The sequence below is a fragment of the Heptranchias perlo genome, chromosome 19 (genome assembly GCF_035084215.1).
Source record: "Heptranchias perlo isolate sHepPer1 chromosome 19, sHepPer1.hap1, whole genome shotgun sequence".
NCBI lineage: Eukaryota > Metazoa > Chordata > Chondrichthyes > Hexanchiformes > Hexanchidae > Heptranchias > Heptranchias perlo.
The window spans coordinates 5,247,138-5,263,550 of NC_090343.1; the positions used below are offsets into that span (position 1 = coordinate 5,247,138).

Sequence of the window (16,413 nt, forward strand, 5' to 3'; positions counted from 1 at the left end):
ACATTTAAATGGTGAGTCTGACAGCGAGATGCCGTTTTCATGCAGCTTTTGGAGGAGCAACGCATCTCGGACAACAACTAGAACTAGAGGGCATAGTCGCAGGATAAAGGGTTGGCCATTTAAGACTGAGTGGAGGAGGCATTTCTTCACTCAGAGGGTTGTGAATCTTTAGAATTCTCTACCACAGAGGGCTGTGGATGCTCAGTTATTGATTATATTCGAGGCTGAGATAGATAAACTTTTGGACTCGAGGGGAATCAAGGGATATGGGGATGAGGTGGGAAAGTGGAATTGAGGTTGAAAATCAGCCATGAATCGATTGAATGGCGACCAGACTTGAGGGGCCGTATGGCCTGCTCCTGCTCCTATTTCTTATGTTAACGTCCGGATTTCCTCGTTTATCTGAGCACGTGTCCAATTTGCACATAAATAACAGTAAGCCCTGTTAGCCTCACCATTATTTTTACAGCAAAATCCGTCCCATTCTTTTAAACACCAAGTTCAGGGTGGGTATAGCGTGTTGTAACCTCTGCTTGCCAGTAATAGCCAAGGAAACAGTTCCAGGAAACAAGTCATAAACAAGATCAGATCTCTTTAATTGTAGAGTGCTGCAACTTTAAATAAAGCAACTTAATTACTGATTCACACTGGGAGTTATTTTCAACACTCTCCATTAACTGCTTGACACTCAGTGTGAATGTCAAGCTACTCATTTAAAAGAATGAAATTACATTTTCTCTCCCCTCCACCTCCCCCCACCGCCCCAGATATCAAACAATCCCACAACAAACTGTATAATATTGATGGATATCAAGGTTGAAATGTATATATGTAATATCATATCCCAGTGTCGCCACCCATTAATTGGTTTAGCTTAATGAGTCTAATAAATAGAACTAGAAAGACTTTCAGGCACCCTAGCATCTGGCTTCCAGTGGCACTCACCACGGGAGTGGGAGGTTGAAAGCTAAGTGCCAGTTCCTGAGTCAAAGTGCTCATTGTTCATTAAGAATTAATTGATCTTGGAATTTACTTAGGCTTCGACTGTCTATGGATGTATTTTTGCTGTCATCTTTGCCTAAATTGGCTTTTCTTTCTCCTCCTTAAAGATAACCTTATTTGTTTTTTTATTTATTCATATAAAGGTTCAATAGTAACTTTAAAAGGGAATTGGATCTCTACTTAAAAAGGAAAAATTTGCAGGGCTACAAGGAAAGATGAGGGGAGTGGGACCAATTGGTAGCTCTTTCAGAGAGCTGGCACAGGAACGATGGGCCGAATGGCCTCCTTCTGTGGTGTATCATTCTGTGATTCTAAAGTCATCCCTCCAGTGAAAACATTACTGCCAATTATGTGTGCATATTATATATATATATAATATACATACACAATTGGCAACATCTTTTGATTTTCAAAGATACATTTTTGATTTCCTTTGTTCCTTGTTCAACTTCAAAGGGTACCAGGGTGGTTTTTTAATATTCTCAGGATGTGGACGACACTGGCAAGGCCGGCATTTATTGCCCATCCCTAGTTGTCCTGAGGTGGTGGTGGTGGGTCACCTTCTTGAACCACTGGCAGAGGTTTGATACAACGGGATGGCATGCTAGGCCGCTTCAGAGGGCAGTTAAGAGTCAATCATGTTGGTGCGGGTCTGGAGTCACATGTAGGCCCAGACCAGAAAGAAATGTAGAAACAACAATTTATCCTATAGTGCACTAGTTTGGTGGAAGACAGTTCCTATGAAGCTTGATGTCATTGTTGGAGTAATGGTGATCCTTGCAAAAAGATAAATTATGATATGTTGACTTTGAGATTATCAAGTGATAATCAAGTTTTAATGATCACCCTCTGTGTAAAGTAGTATTTCCTGACATCCGTGTTAAACTTTCCCTTCACAGCTCTAAACCTCTGTCCTACTGCCTTGGTATATCGGAAATATTTTTTTCACCTGCAGCGATCTAATTGGTGTATGTTACGGAAGAGCTTGTCTCTGATGACTAACCTACTATGGAGATGCCAGTGTACTTGGATTGCTGCTCAGCGTGGAGATCAGAAATGTTCATTCTTTGTGGAGCATCTGTTTTTTTTTCTTCCATAGCTAGATGTGAGTATACAAGGAGGCAGCAGGTGCATTGGAGAATCCAGCAGCAGTACACTGCCTTAGGCATATTGAATGTTGGAGAGCTAAAGGGCAGATAACATAAAACAGGTTATTACTTGTGCATCTACAACAAGGACGGCAACATATTTTTCTATAATAAAGAACTTGCATTTATACAGCAATTTTCACACCCTCAGAATGTTCCAAAGCACGTTACAGTCAATAAAATACTTTTGAAGTGTAATCACCATTGTTATGTAGAAAAACACGACAGCCAATTTGTACACAGCAAGCTCTTACTAACAGCAACAAAATAAATGGCCGGTTCATCTGTGTTTAGTTGTGTTGGTTGAGGGATTAATGTTGGCCAGGACATCAGAAGGAACCCTCGCTCTTCTTCGACTAGTATCATGGGCTCTTTTAGTCCACCTGAACATGCAGACAGAGCCTCATTTTTTTTTTCATTCATTCATGGGATGTGGGCGTCGTTGGCAAGATCGGCATTTATTGCCCGTCCCTAATTGCCCTTGAGAAGGTGGTGGTGAGCCGCCTTCTTGAACCGCTACAGTCCGTGTGATGAAGGTTCTCCTACAGTGCTGTTGGGAAGGGAGTTCCAGGATTTTGACCCAGCGACGATGAAGGAAAGGCGATATATTTCCAAGTCGGGATGGTGTGTGAGTTGGAGGGGAACGTGCAGGTGGTGTTGTTCCCATGTACCTGCTGCTCTTGTCTTTCTAGGTGGTAGAGATCGCGGGTTTGGGAGGTGCTGTCGAAGAATCCTTGGCGAGTTGCTGCAGTGCATTCTGTGGATGGTACACACTGCAGCCACTGTGCGCCGGTGGTGAAGGGAGTGAACGTTCAGGGTGGTGGATAGGGTATCAATCAAGCGGGCTGCTTTGTCCTGGATGGTGTCGAGCTTCTTGAGTGTTGTTGGAGCTGCACTCATCCAGGCAAGTGGTGAGTATTCCATCACACTCCTGACTTGTGCCTTGTAGTTGGTGGAAAGGCTTTGGGGAGTCAGGAGGTGAGTCACTCGCCGCAGAATACCCAGCCTCTGACCTGCTCTTGTAGCCACAGTATTTATATGGCTGGTCCAGTTAAATTTCTGGTCAATGGTGACCCCTAGGATGTTGATGGTGGAGGATTTGGCGATGGTAATGCCATTGAATGTCAAGGGGAGGTGGTTAGACTCTCTCTTGTTGGAGATGGTCATTGCCTGGCACTTGTCTGGCGCGAATGTTACTTGCCACTTATCAGCCCAAGCCTGGATGTTGTCCAGGTCTTGCTGCATGTGGGCTCAGACTGCTTCATTAAATTTAATGCCTCATTAAAAAGGTGGCACCTCCAACAATGCAGCACTCCCTCAGTAGTGCACTAAAGTATCAGCCTAGATTATGCGCACAAGTTCTGGAGTGGGTGGTTGCATCACCTTCTAACTCTTGAGATGAAAGTGCTACCACTGAAATGCATCTAAATATTCTTTATAGAGTGAAGGAATCACAGTGGACACTGTGCATGAGGGGAAGGGGAAAAATTGAGACAGTTGAAGAAAATGATTTTTAGAGGTTTTTGAATGAGAGCGGGCGATGGCGAGTCAGAGAGGTTTAGAGAGGGAGTTCTAGGGTACTGGAGGTAACTGTGTGGCCAAGGGAGGAACACCATTGGAAGAGATGTTAGAGCACTGCAGAAGGTTCCAAGAAGGGTAACAAGGATGATTCGGAATGGAAGACTCTTAAATTGTGAGATGAGCCTCACAGAATTGAATTTTGTTTTCATTGCAGAAAAGAATCATAGAATGTTACAGTGCAGAAATGGACCATTTGGCTGATCAAATCTAACTAGTGTTTTTCTTCATGAGCCACCTAGTCTAATCCAACTCTCCTGCTCATTCCCTGTACCCGTTATTCTTTCTAGCAACTATCTAATTCCCCCTTTTAAAGTAGTCCCGAGGTATTGCAGTTTAAAGACAATATTCTAGGTGCAATTTTTCGACATAATACGGAGCCCTGCAATCGGAGGATTGAGATCCAAGTCTTTAAAATGCTGACAGCAATGGGTAATATAAAGGCAAACTGGTCATTTAACTTAAATTGTGATTGTAGAATTACAGGCTATGAATCCCCCCAAAAAAGGAAAAGTTTAAATGAAGTTAAATGTTTCTCTCAGAAGTTAAACATTTCTCTCCCCTGGAAATTGAAGACATAAAAATAAGCTAACCAATGCAGTGTAGATTAATGTTTTTCAAAAGAAACTAGACAAATATTTGGGTAAGAAAAAGAACTGAAGGTTATAAAGAAAAGAATAGCCCTAGATGAACTAATATTCCTTGGAATCTCTGGCTCTATTCCTGTGGATTGCATATTTTTAAAGTTGAATAATATGAATACAATCCAACTGATATGCCAGAATTTTCACTCGATTGCTTTCAGTGGTTAGAGAGAAATTTCTCAGAGATTTCACTTCTTGGAAGTTTCCCTGAGGTTATTCCACAAGAGGTTTCAAGGTCCGGCTGAAAGTCATGTTAGGCAGGCCTGGGGTGGCCAATGCACTGGATTTTTTTTTACCATTTTTAATTGCTTGCCGCCCTGTTTACATTGAAAAACGGTGGCTGCTGAAAATCGCCCCTATTAAAGAAAGAACTTGCATCTATATAGCACTTTCACGTCCTCTGACATCCCAAAGCACTTTACAGCCAATGAATTAGTCTTGAAGCCTAGTCACTGTTGTTACGTGTGAAACACAGTGACCAATTTGTGCCCAGCAAGGTCATATAAGCAGTAATTAGATAAAAATGCAAAGTGATACATTTCAGTAGGAAGAATGAGGAGAGGCAATATAAACTGGAGGGCACAACTCTAAAAGGGATACAGGAACAGAGATCTGTGCCCAAATCGTTGAAGGTGGCAGGGCAGGTTGAGAAAGTGGTTAAAAAAGTATCTGGGATCCTGGGCTTTATAAATAGAGGCATAGAGTACAAAACTATGGAAGTCATGATGAACATCTATAAAACACTGGTTTGGCCACAGCTGGAGTATTGTGTCCAGTTCTGGGCACCACATTTTAGGAAAGATGTGAATGCCTTAGAGAGGATGCAGAAGAGATTTACTTGAATGATTCCAGGGATGAGGGACTTTAGTTACGTGGCTAGATTGCAGAAGCTGGGGTTATTCTCCTTGGAACAGAGACGGTTGCGAGGAGATTTGATAGAGGTATTCAAAATCATGAAGGGTCTGAACAGAGTAGATAGAGAGAAACTGTTCCCATTGGCAGAAGGGTCAAAAACCAGAGGACCATAGATTTAAGGTGATTGGCAAAAGAACCAAAGGTGACATGAGGAAAAACTTTTTAATGCAGCGAATGGTTAGGATCTGGAATGCACTGCCCGAAGGGGTGGTGGAGGCAGATTCAATCATGGCCTTCAAAATGGAACTGGATAAGTACTTGAAAGGAAAATATTTGCAGGGCTATGGGGAAAGGGCAGGGGAGTGGGACTAGCTGGATTGCTATTGCATAGAGCCGGCTAGGACTTGATGGGCCGAATGGTCTCCTTCCGTGCTTGATGATTCTAAAATACCAGCTGACCTGTTTCAGCGGTATTTACTGAGGTATAAATGTTGGCCAGAAAAATTCCACTGCCTGTCTTCAAATGGTGCCATGCGAGCTTTTAAATCCATCTTAGCAGATAGGGGCCTTGGTTTAAAAGCCTCATCCAACAGAGGACACCTCCAACTTCTTCGTCACTGCACTGAAGAGTCAGCCTAGATTATCATCATAGTATCATAGTAGGTACAGCACAGGAGGAGGCCATTCAGCCCATTGTGTCTGTGCTGGCTCTTTGAAAGAGCTATCCAATTAGTCCCATTCCCCTGCTCTTTCCCCATAATCCTGTAAATGTTTTCCCTTCAAGTATTTATCTAATTCCCTATGAAAGTTACTATTGAATCTACTTCCATTACCCTTTCAGGCAGAGCATTCCAGATCATTACAAGTTGCTACGTAAAGAAATGTTTCCTCATGTCTCCTTTGGCTTTTTTTGTCGATCATCTTAAATCTGTTACCTCTGGTTACTGACCCTTCTGCCACTGGAAACAGTTTTTCCTTATTTACTCTATCAAAACCATTCATGATCTTGAACACTTAAAGACTCAAATCCCTGGAGTGGGGCTTGAACTGCTGACTGGCTGATTCAAAGACTTCAGTGCTGCCAATAAACAAAGGCTCATGCTATTAAAGCTACAGGGTGTACTGTTTATTGGAGCCCCTTTCAACTGTTGGACTTACCCTACCTCCTTAGCATTCTCCAGAAAGAAAGTCTTACCTTTATATAGCATCTCATAAAATATCACAGAAACATTGTACAATGCTTCACATATAGTTAATTTCCTTTGCAATGCTATGTCTGTTGTCATGTCATCATCTGTGGCAGCCGTGTTGTGCACAGGAGGATCTCACAAATGACAATGAGATGATTGATGAGGTAATCTGTTTTTGTTGATATAGATTGAAGGAGGAATATTGGCCAGGGTGCTGGGAGTACACCCTGCTCTTCTTGGAATAATGCCACACGATCTCTAACTTCAACTACGGGAACAGTCTACCATTCAAAGAAAAAAAAGTTGGATTTTGAAACCAAGAATTACCGGCACACCCTGTGAAGGCAGGACAAGCAACTGGAATGTGGTGCACTTAAGGGTCGAGGTTAGTTGTGACTTAGCCGATTCTTACTAAGCATGTCACTTAGTATGGCACTGCTATAGGATCAACTTGATTTAGTTGGTAGTACAGTAAAGAAAGAAGGAAAGAACTTACATTTATACAGCACCTTTCATGAACTCAGGTCCTCCCAAAGCACTTTACAGCCAATGAAGTACTTTTGAAATGTAGTCACAGTTGTAATGCAGGAAGGTTGTGGGTTAAAGCCCTAATCCAGGGCGTAAGTACTCAATTTAAAATGACACTTCAATGTTATAATGAGGGAGAGCCACTGCCTTTCAGGTGAGATGTTAAACTGATTTCCTATCTACCTGTTCAGGTGGACATAAAACATGCCATGACAACTATTTGAAAGAGTTCGGTGTCCTAGTGAATGTGCATCCCTCAGCCAAACAGATTAACTGGCCACTAATTTTATTTGTGGGACCTTCCAGTCCACAGATTGGTTTCTGCATTTGCCTACAAGTAATTCATGGTCTGTGAAGTACCTTGAGACGTCCTGAGTAAGTTAAGACCCCATGCAGAAAGTTAAGACCTTGTGCAGAAAGTTAAGACCCCATGCAGAAAGTTAAGACCTTGTGCAGAAAGTTAAGACCCCATGCAGAAAGTTAAGACCCTGCACAGAAAGTTAAAACTCTGTACTGAAAGTTGAAATATAATAGTAACTGTCTCTCACTGCAAATAAACTTCTTAATATTTAATTTAAAAAATTTAAAACATGGCTTTTATGGTTGCTGGATGATTTCTTCTGGCTTCTGTTGCAGTTGTAAGCGTTTTTGGAGGTAGCCTGTAGTGTAAATAAATACTCTACAGGGTGTGGTCTAAGTGGATCTGAAGAGGAAGAGAGGAAAGAGGCGACGTCCTGAGAGTGTGGAACGAGCTATATTAAAGTCCCTTGTTTTGGACAGCGAAACAGTGTCGTCTGTTGCAATCTGTCACTGTCATTGTGGGACTTTGTTGTGAGGTCAGTTGTGGGACTTTGTTGTGAGGTCAGGATCAGGTCGTACGATTCCTTTGCTCTTGTGAAAAGTTACATGTTTTCTGTAAATATTATTCAAGTTCTAGTTTATTATTACTGCATTTATCTTGCAGGTGCCATTTTACCTTGTGGTGAACTGGATGTTTGAAACGGGCAGAAACCTTTCACTGTGTTTTAAAAACTCTCCAAATCCAAAGTGCTGATAAATCCACACAGGTAGAGTTTCTGTTTGCCTGAAAGGTGAAATGTTTCTGCCCATTTCAAACATTTATTTGCAGTGAGAGACAGTTACTATTATATTTCAACTTTCAGTACAGAGTTTCAACTTTCTGTGCAGGGTCTTAATTTTCTGCATGGGGTCTTGACTTTCTGCACATTCCTTCCACATGGGGACAGACTCCACTAACTTATGCTCAAAGAGCCTGGACATAGCATTGCAAGACCCCCAAGGTTTAGGGCTGTCAGATTATGCAGATACTGCAAGAGCTTATTCAGCTAAAGTAGTGCAGCAACAACAGCAGCAACAACAACAACAATTTGCATTCCTATAGTGCCTTTAACATAGTAAAACGTCCCAAAGCTCTTCGTAGGACTGTTATCGAACAAAATTTGACACCGAGCCACATAAGGAGATATTAGGACAGGTGACCAAAAGCTTGGTCAAAGAGGTAGGTTTCAAGAGGCATCTTAAAAGAGGAGAGAGAGGCAGAGAGGTTTAGGGGGGGAATTCCAGAGCTTAGGGCCAAGGCAGCTGAAGGCACGGCCGCCAATGGTGGAGTGATTAAAATCGGTGATGCTCAAGAGGCAAGAATTGGAGGCGCTCAGAGATCTTGGAGGGTCATAGGGCTGGAGGAGGTTACAGAGATAGGAAGGGGCAAGGTCATGGAGGGATTTGAAAACAAGGATGAGAATTTTAAAATCGAGGCGTTCCTGGACCGGGAGCCAATGTAGGTCAGGTTAGTGCAGTTTAACAGTGCAAAGCACTGGTCAGTTACCTGCTGCTTCTCTAGCTGGGACCACCCTACCTGTTAGGGCATTGGCTTGCAGGGTTATCTGGAGCTGAATGGGGAGAATCCCAGCCCCCAGTGACAGATCTACCCCTTCAAGTACCATTAGTGAGCCAGGCTGGCTGGTCAATCATCAACAGCAGACCTGTCTGTCTCAGCTATTGGAGTACTGAGCCTGGCACAGAATCATCCACTCAATTCTAATCTGCCATTGACAGGCGTGTCACCTTGGAGCCAACTCAGATATTGTATCCGAGCAGTGCACGCTTTTTCACTAATGTATACCTGAAGCCCTAGTTATACTAACGGCCCCACACCACTCCCAACTTGAGGAGGTAGAGGAAGTACGAGCATCCCAAAATGCGTGTGCAGAGCTCTGGTGACTACAGTCCAAACAATGGTGCCATTTTTAATTTTAGAAAAGAGCTGACAGCTATTAACATTAAAAAAATCTAAGTGGGTGCACTTAACCTTAAGTTTCAAAGCGATAATGTTTGTGTTGCAGTCATGGGTTCACTCCCGTTCCAGAGGTTTGAGTACAAAATCCAGGCTGACACTTCAGTGCAGTACTGAGGGAGTGCTGCATTGTCGGAGGAGCCATCTTTCGCATGAGACGTTAAACTGACGCCCCGTCTGTCCTCTCAGGTGAACATAAAAGATCCCATGGCACTATCCTGAAGAAGAGCAGGGGAGTTCTCCCCAGTGTCCTGGTCAAAGGTAGTAATCTCAGGATTGCTACCAGTGCCACGGGCTAGTCAGAGGAGGAATGACAGGATAGCTAGGATGAATACGTGGCTTGAGAGATGGTGCAAGAGGGAGGGATTCAAATTCCTGGGCCATTGGAACCGGTTCTGGGGGAGGTGGGACCAGTACAAATTGGACGGTCTGCATCTGGGCAGGACTGGAACCAATGTCCTAGGGGGAGTGTTTGCTAGTGCTGTTGGGGAGGGTTTAAACTAATGTGGCAGGGCGATGGGAACCGATGCAGGAAGTCAGTGGGAAGTAAAGTGGTGACAGAAACAAAAGGCAGTAAGGGAGAATGTACAAAACATGACCGGACAGATGGTCTGAGAAAGCAGGGCAAAGACCAAGGGAAGTCTAGATTAAACTGCAATTATTTCAATGCAAGAAGTCTGATGGGCAAGGCAGATGAACTCAGGGCATGGATGGGACTGGGATGTTATAGCTATTACTGAAACATGGCTAAGGGAGGGGCAGGACTGGCAGCTCAATGTTCCAGGGTACAGATGCTATAGGAAAGATAGAGCAGGAGGTAAGAGAGGAGGGGGAGTTGCGTTCTTGATTAGGGAGAACATCACGGCAGTAGTGAGAGGGGATATATCCGAGGGTTCACCCACTGAGTCTATATGGGTAGAACTGAAAAATAAGAAGGGAGAGATCACTTTGATAGGATTGTACTACAGACCCCCAAATAGTCAACGGGAAATTGAGGAGTAAATATGTAAGGAGATTACAGACAGCTGCAAGAAAAATAGGGTGGTAATAGTAGGGGACTTTAACTTTCCCAACATTGACTGGGACAGCCATAGCATTAGGGGCTTGGATGGAGAGAAATTTGTTGAGTGTATTCAGGAGGAATTTCTCATTCAGTATGTGGATGGCCCGACTAGAGAGGGGGCAAAACTTGACCTCCTCTTGGGAAATAAGGAAGGGCAGGTGACAGAAGTGTTAGTGAGGGATCACTTTGGGACCAGTGATCATAATTCCATTAGTTTTAAGATAGCTATGGAGAATGATAGGTCTGGCCCAAAAGTTAAAATTCTAAATTGGGGAAAGGCCAATTTTGATGGTATTAGACAGGAACTTTCAGAAGTTGATTGGGAGAGTCTGTTGGCAGGCAAAGGGACGTCTGGTAAGTGGGAGGCTTTCAAAAGTGTGTTAACCAGGGTTCAGGGTAAGCACATTCCTTATAAAGTGAAGGGCAAGGCTGGTAGAAGTAGGGAACCTTGGATGACTCGGGAGATTGAGGCCCTAGTCAAAAAGAAGAAGGAGGCATATGACATGCATAGGCAGCTGGGATCAAGTGGATCCCTTGAAGAGTATAGAGATTGCCGGAGTAGAGTTAAGAGAGAAATCAGGAGGGCAAAAAGGGGACATGAGATTGCTTTGGCAGATAAGGCAAAGGAGAATCCAAAGAGCTTCTACAAATACATAAAGGGCAAAAGAGTAACTAGGGAGAGAGTAGGGCCTCTTAAGGATCAACAAGGTCATCTATGTGCGGAATCACAAGAGATGGGTGAGATCCTGAATGAATATTTCACATCGGTATTTACGGTTGAGAAAGGCATGGATGTTAGGGAACTTGGGGAAATAAATAGTGATGTCTTGAGGAGTGTACATATTACAGAGAGGGAGGTGCTGGAAGTCTTAACGCGCATCAAGGTAGATAAATCTCCGGGACCTGATGAAATGTATCCCAGGACGTTATGGGAGGTTAGGGAGGAAATTGCGGGTCCCCTAGCAGAGATATTTGAATCATCCACCGCTACAGGTGAGGTGCCTGAAAATTGGAGGGTAGCAAATGTTGTGCCTTTGTTTAAGAAGGGCGGCAGAGAAAAGCCTGGGAAATACAGACCGGTGAGCCTGACATCTGTAGTGGGTAAGTTGTTAGAGGGTATTCTGAGGGACAGGATCTACAGGCATTTGGAGAGGCAGGGACTGATTAGGAACAGTCAGCATGGTTTTGTGAGAGGAAAATCATGTCTCACGAATTTGATTGAGTTTTTTGAAGGGGTAACCAAGAAGATAGATGAGGGCTGTGCAGTAGACGTGGTCTACATGGACTTTAGCAAAGCCTTTGACAAGGTACCGCATGGTAGGTTGTTACATGAGGTTAAATCTCATGGGATCCAAGGTGAGGTAGCCGATTGGATACAAAATTGGATTGACGGCAGAAGACAGAGGGTGGTTGTGGAGGGTTGTTTTTCAAACTGGAGGTCTGTGACCAGCGGTGTGCCTCAGGGATTGGTGCTGGGTCCGCTGTTATTTGTTATTTATATTAATGATTTGGATGAGAATTTAGGAGGCATGGTTAGTAAGTTTGCAGATGACACCAAGATTGGTGGCATTGTGGACAGTGAAGAAGGTTATCTAGGATTGCAACGGGATCTTGTTAAATTGGGCCAGTGGGCCGATGAATGGCAGATGGAGTTTAATTTAGATAAATGTGAGGTGATGCATTTTGGTAGATCGAATCGGGCCAGGACCTACTCCGTTAATGGTAGGGCGTTGGGGAGAGTTATAGAACAAAGAGATCTAGGAGTACAGGTTCATAGTTCCTTGAAAGTGGAGTCACAGGTGGATAGGGTGGTGAAGAAGGCATTCGGCATGCTTGGTTTCATTGGTCAGAACATTGAATACAGGAGTTGGGATGTCTTGTTGAAGTTGTACAAGACATCAGTAAGGCCACACTTGGAATACTGTGTACAGTTCTGGTCACCCTATTATAGAAAGGATATTATTAAACTAGAAAGAGTGCAGAAAAGATTTACTAGGATGCTACCGGGACTTGATGGTTTGACTTACAGGGAGAGGTTAGATAGACTGGGACTTTTTTCCCTGGAGAGTAGGAGGTTAAGGGGTGATCTTATAGAAGTCTATAAAATAATGAGGGGCATAGATAAGGTAGATAGTCAAAATCTTTTCCCAAAGGTAGGGGAGTCTATAACGAGGGGACATAGATTTAAGGTGAGAGGGGAGAGATACAAAAGGGTCCAGAGGGGCAATTTTTTCACTTAAAGGGTGGTGAGTGTCTGGAACGAGCTGCCAGAGGCAGTAGTAGAGGTGGGTACAATTTTGTCTTTTAAAAAGCATTTGGACAGTTACATGGGTAAGATGGGTATAGAGGGATATGGGCCAAGTGCAGGCAATTGGGACTAGCTTAGTGGTATAAACTGGGCGACATGGACATGTTGGGCCGAAGGGCCTGTTTCCATGTTGTAACTTCTATGATTCTATAATATTTATCCCTCAACCAACATCACTAAAAACAGATTATCTGGTCATTTATGGGACCTGGCTGCCGCGTTTCCTACATTCCAACAGTGACTATGCTTCAAAAGTACTTCATTGGCTGTAAAGCGCTTTGGGACATCCTGAGGTCATGAAAGGCGCTATACAAATGCAAGTTCTTTCTCTCTTATAGTGAAGCCAGGGGTAGCCCCAGTGGTACAATCACTGCATTGTTGTGGTGGTCTGTCACCTGATGCTGAAAATTGAGCTCACGCCGGTTTGATCAGGTTTAGGATTCTGTTTTGGGGGAGTGACCTCCACCCGCTACTCTCCCTCTTTGGACACTTGACCCCAGGGCCCGACCTCTGTAGGCACACTGGGTTCCACCATATAGTGTAGAGATATAGAGAGAGCCAACATGCAGAACCGGCTCCCCGAGTTTGCATAAAGCAGGTGACTTAATCAGACGACAGAACCATGCAGCCACATTATCGTATGTTTGGCATCGGCTACGCTCCGCTAGTGTAAAAGTGCCTACAGAATGCTGAACAGAATTGCGCAGTGTGTCCACAGATTCACTGGGGATCATTTTGACTTTGGGCAATAGTGTAAAATGGGCAATAAAGGATTGTAGAATCATACAGCACAGAAGGAAGCCATTCAGCCCATCTTGCCTGTGCCGACCCTTTGATAGAGCTATCCAATTATTCCCACTCCCCTGCAAATTTCTCCTTTTCAAGTATTTATCCAATTCCCCTTTGTAAGTTACTATTGAATCTGCTTCTACCACCTTTTCAGGCAGTGGATTCCAAATCATAACAACCTCGCTGCGTAAAATAATTTCTCCTCATTTCAACCCTTGATTTTTTGTCAATTCTCTTAAATCTGTGTCCTCTGGTTACCGACTCTCCTGCCAGTGGAAACAGTTTCTCCCTATTTACTCATTCAAAACCCCAACATTGACTTCAGTGGAAATGAAGATCGAGAGAGATGTTTAACAGGCAGCTGATCCAATATTGTCTGATTTACACTATCATCCAGGGTCAAAATGACCCCCCTATCCCCCCGGCCTGGTACATGCTGTCTGAACTGAAGCAACGCTGGAGATGAGTGACGTGCAGAATATAACTACTCAGGTCACAACTGCTGTTAACAATCTCACACCTATGCCTCTTGTGACTGTCCAAATGGTAAGGCATGATCTTCCACCGCATTCCATCTACTTCTGTCTGACTATAACGTGGGTGGAACTGCAGCACAGATGGATTGTGATTGACGGAAAGAACTTTTTTTTGGCAGCGTGCACTGAGGGCTGGATTGAAATTCTTGTTTCTATTTTTGCTTCCCAGTTTTCTCCCCTCCACTCCCGAAGGCACTGACTTACTGAGGTACGGTTGCATGGGTGCTGGCTGCCCTTCAAAAAGCAAGGATGTTATGCTAAGCCTTTCTAAATCACTGGGTTAGACCCCAGGTGGAGTATAGTGTCCAATTCTGGGCACTACATTTTAAGAAGGATGACAAGGCCTTAGAGAGGGTGCAGAAGAGATTTACTAGAACGGTACCAGGGATGAGGGACTTCAGTCATGTGGAGAGACTGGAGAAGCTGGGATTGTTCTCCTTAGAGCAGAGAAGGTTAAGGGGAAATTTAATAGAGGTGTTCAAAATCATGAAGGGTTTTGATAGAGTAAATAAGGAGAAACTGTTTCCAGTGGCAGAAAGGTCGATAACCAGAGGACACAGATTTAAGGTCATTGACAAAAGAACCAGAGGGGCGATGAGGAGAAATTTTCTTTACGTTGTTATGATCTGGAATGCGCTGCCTAAAAGGGCGGTGGAAGCAGATTCAATAGTGACTTTCAAAAGGGAATTAGATAAATACTTGAAAAGGAAGAATTTGCCGGGCTATGAGGAAAGAGCAGGGGAAATGGGACTAATTGGCTAGCTTTTTAAAGAGCCGGCACAGGCACGATGAACCAAATGGTTTCCTTCTGTGCTGTATGATTCTAAGATTCTATATCATCTAGGTGGCTGTTTTGATTTAAATTGTACTGTTGCTGCTCATTGAAGCCCATAACCAGAATAAAGTGGTGATTCACAATCATAATCTATCTCCCAACGGGTAAATTGGTATACTGCTTATGAGCGCATAAATTATGAGACGTGGTTAATGTGCTAACGAGAGGTGTTTTATGCAGAGAGCAAATGGTAAGTTATTAGTTAACTTGTCTAAGTTAATTGAACATTCATTGTGCTGCAAAATTCATTGATCCCTGTCTGTGAAGAGAGAGATAAAAAGGAGAGAAGCTGGGGAACGAGAGGAAGGCTGCGAGTGCAGTCGTTTTAGTAAAGGGAAAGCTTTCGCTGAGGTGAAGAGGTTAGAAATGCTGAAGGACAGTTTGAAGTCTTCTTGTTTTAAGTCAAATAAGATGACCCACTCAACACCCTTATTGGTCACTCAAGAAATAGGCACCTCCCAAACCCGCGATCTCTACCACCTAGAAGGACAAGACCAGACAAGTTGATGTTTCAGGTGAGGGCCCTTCATTCATTCTGACAAAGGGTCTATGCCTGAAACACTGACTTGTCTGTAACGAATGTAAGGAATCTTACAACACCAGGTTATAGTCCAACAGTTTTATTTGAAAATCACAAGCTTTCGGAGCTTACCTCCTTCCTCACCTGACGAAGGAGGTAAGCTCCGAAAGCTTGTGATTTTCAAATAAAACTGTTGGACTATAACCTGGTGTTGTAAGATTCCTTACATTTGTCCACCCCAGTCCATCACCGGCATCTCCACATCTTGTCTGTAACGAGGCAGTCTCACATTTCTAGTGGTTGTGAATCCTTATGACTAAACTGCCCCTTAATTTAAGAACATAAGAAATAGGAGCAGGATAGGCCATACGGCCCCTCGAGCCTGCTCCGCCATTCAATAAGATCATGGCTGAACTTCTACCACAACTCCACTTTCCCACCCTATCCACATATCCCTTGATTCCTTAGTGTCCAAAGATCTATCGATCTCAGTCTTGAATATACTCAATGACTGAGCATCCACAGTCCTCTGGGGTAGAGAATTCCAAAGGTTCACAACCCTCTGAGTGAAGAAAATTTTCCTCATCTCGGTCCTAAATGGCCAGCCCCTTATCTTGAGACAATGACTCCTAGTTCTAGGCTCTCCAGCCACGGGAAACAACCTCTCGGCATCTACCCTGTCAAGCCCTCTCAGAATTTTATACGTTTCAATGAGATCACCTCTCATTTTTCTAAACTCCAGAGAATATAGGCCCATTCTACTCAATCTATTCTCATAGGACAACCCTCTCATCCCAGGAATCAACCTAGTGAACCTTTGTTGCACCATCTCTAAGGCAAGTATATCCATCCCTAGGTAAGGAGTCCAAAACTGTACACAGTATTCCAGGTGCGGTCTCACCAGAGCCCTATATAATTGTAGCAAGACCTCCTTACTCTTATACTCCAACGCCCTTGAAATAAAGGCTAACATACTATTTGCCTTCCTAATTGCTTGCTGTACCTGCATGTTAATTTTCTGTCATTTGTGTACAAGGACACCCAAATCCCTCTGAATACCAACATTTCTTAGTCTCTCACTTTTTAAAAAATAATTTGACTTT

The 16,413-nt window shown here is 43.5% G+C and overlaps 2 protein-coding genes across 6 annotated transcripts in view; one reads left to right on the forward strand and one right to left on the reverse strand.

The window, feature by feature from the left end:
- LOC137335103 (uncharacterized) overlaps positions 1-16,413 on the forward strand; it is a 107,342-nt gene that overhangs the window by 66,389 nt on the left and 24,540 nt on the right. For 3 of the 5 annotated variants that reach the window (XR_010966329.1, XR_010966330.1, XR_010966331.1), the window contains exon 2: positions 6,605-6,802. The exons of 1 other annotated variant lie outside the window; for it this stretch is intronic. The gene's annotated coding sequence lies outside the window, so the exon portion shown is untranslated. Of the gene's footprint in view, positions 1-2,031; positions 2,108-6,604; positions 6,803-16,413 lie in introns of those variants that run through there. One more of the 5 variants, XR_010966332.1, reaches the window with a different exon arrangement.
- asip1 (agouti signaling protein 1) overlaps positions 1-16,413 on the reverse strand; it is a 64,237-nt gene that overhangs the window by 28,135 nt on the left and 19,689 nt on the right. The window contains exon 2 of the mRNA XM_068000217.1: positions 2,006-2,187. Within this exon, the coding sequence (XP_067856318.1) occupies positions 2,006-2,187 (182 nt within the window). The remainder of the gene's footprint in view (positions 1-2,005; positions 2,188-16,413) is intronic.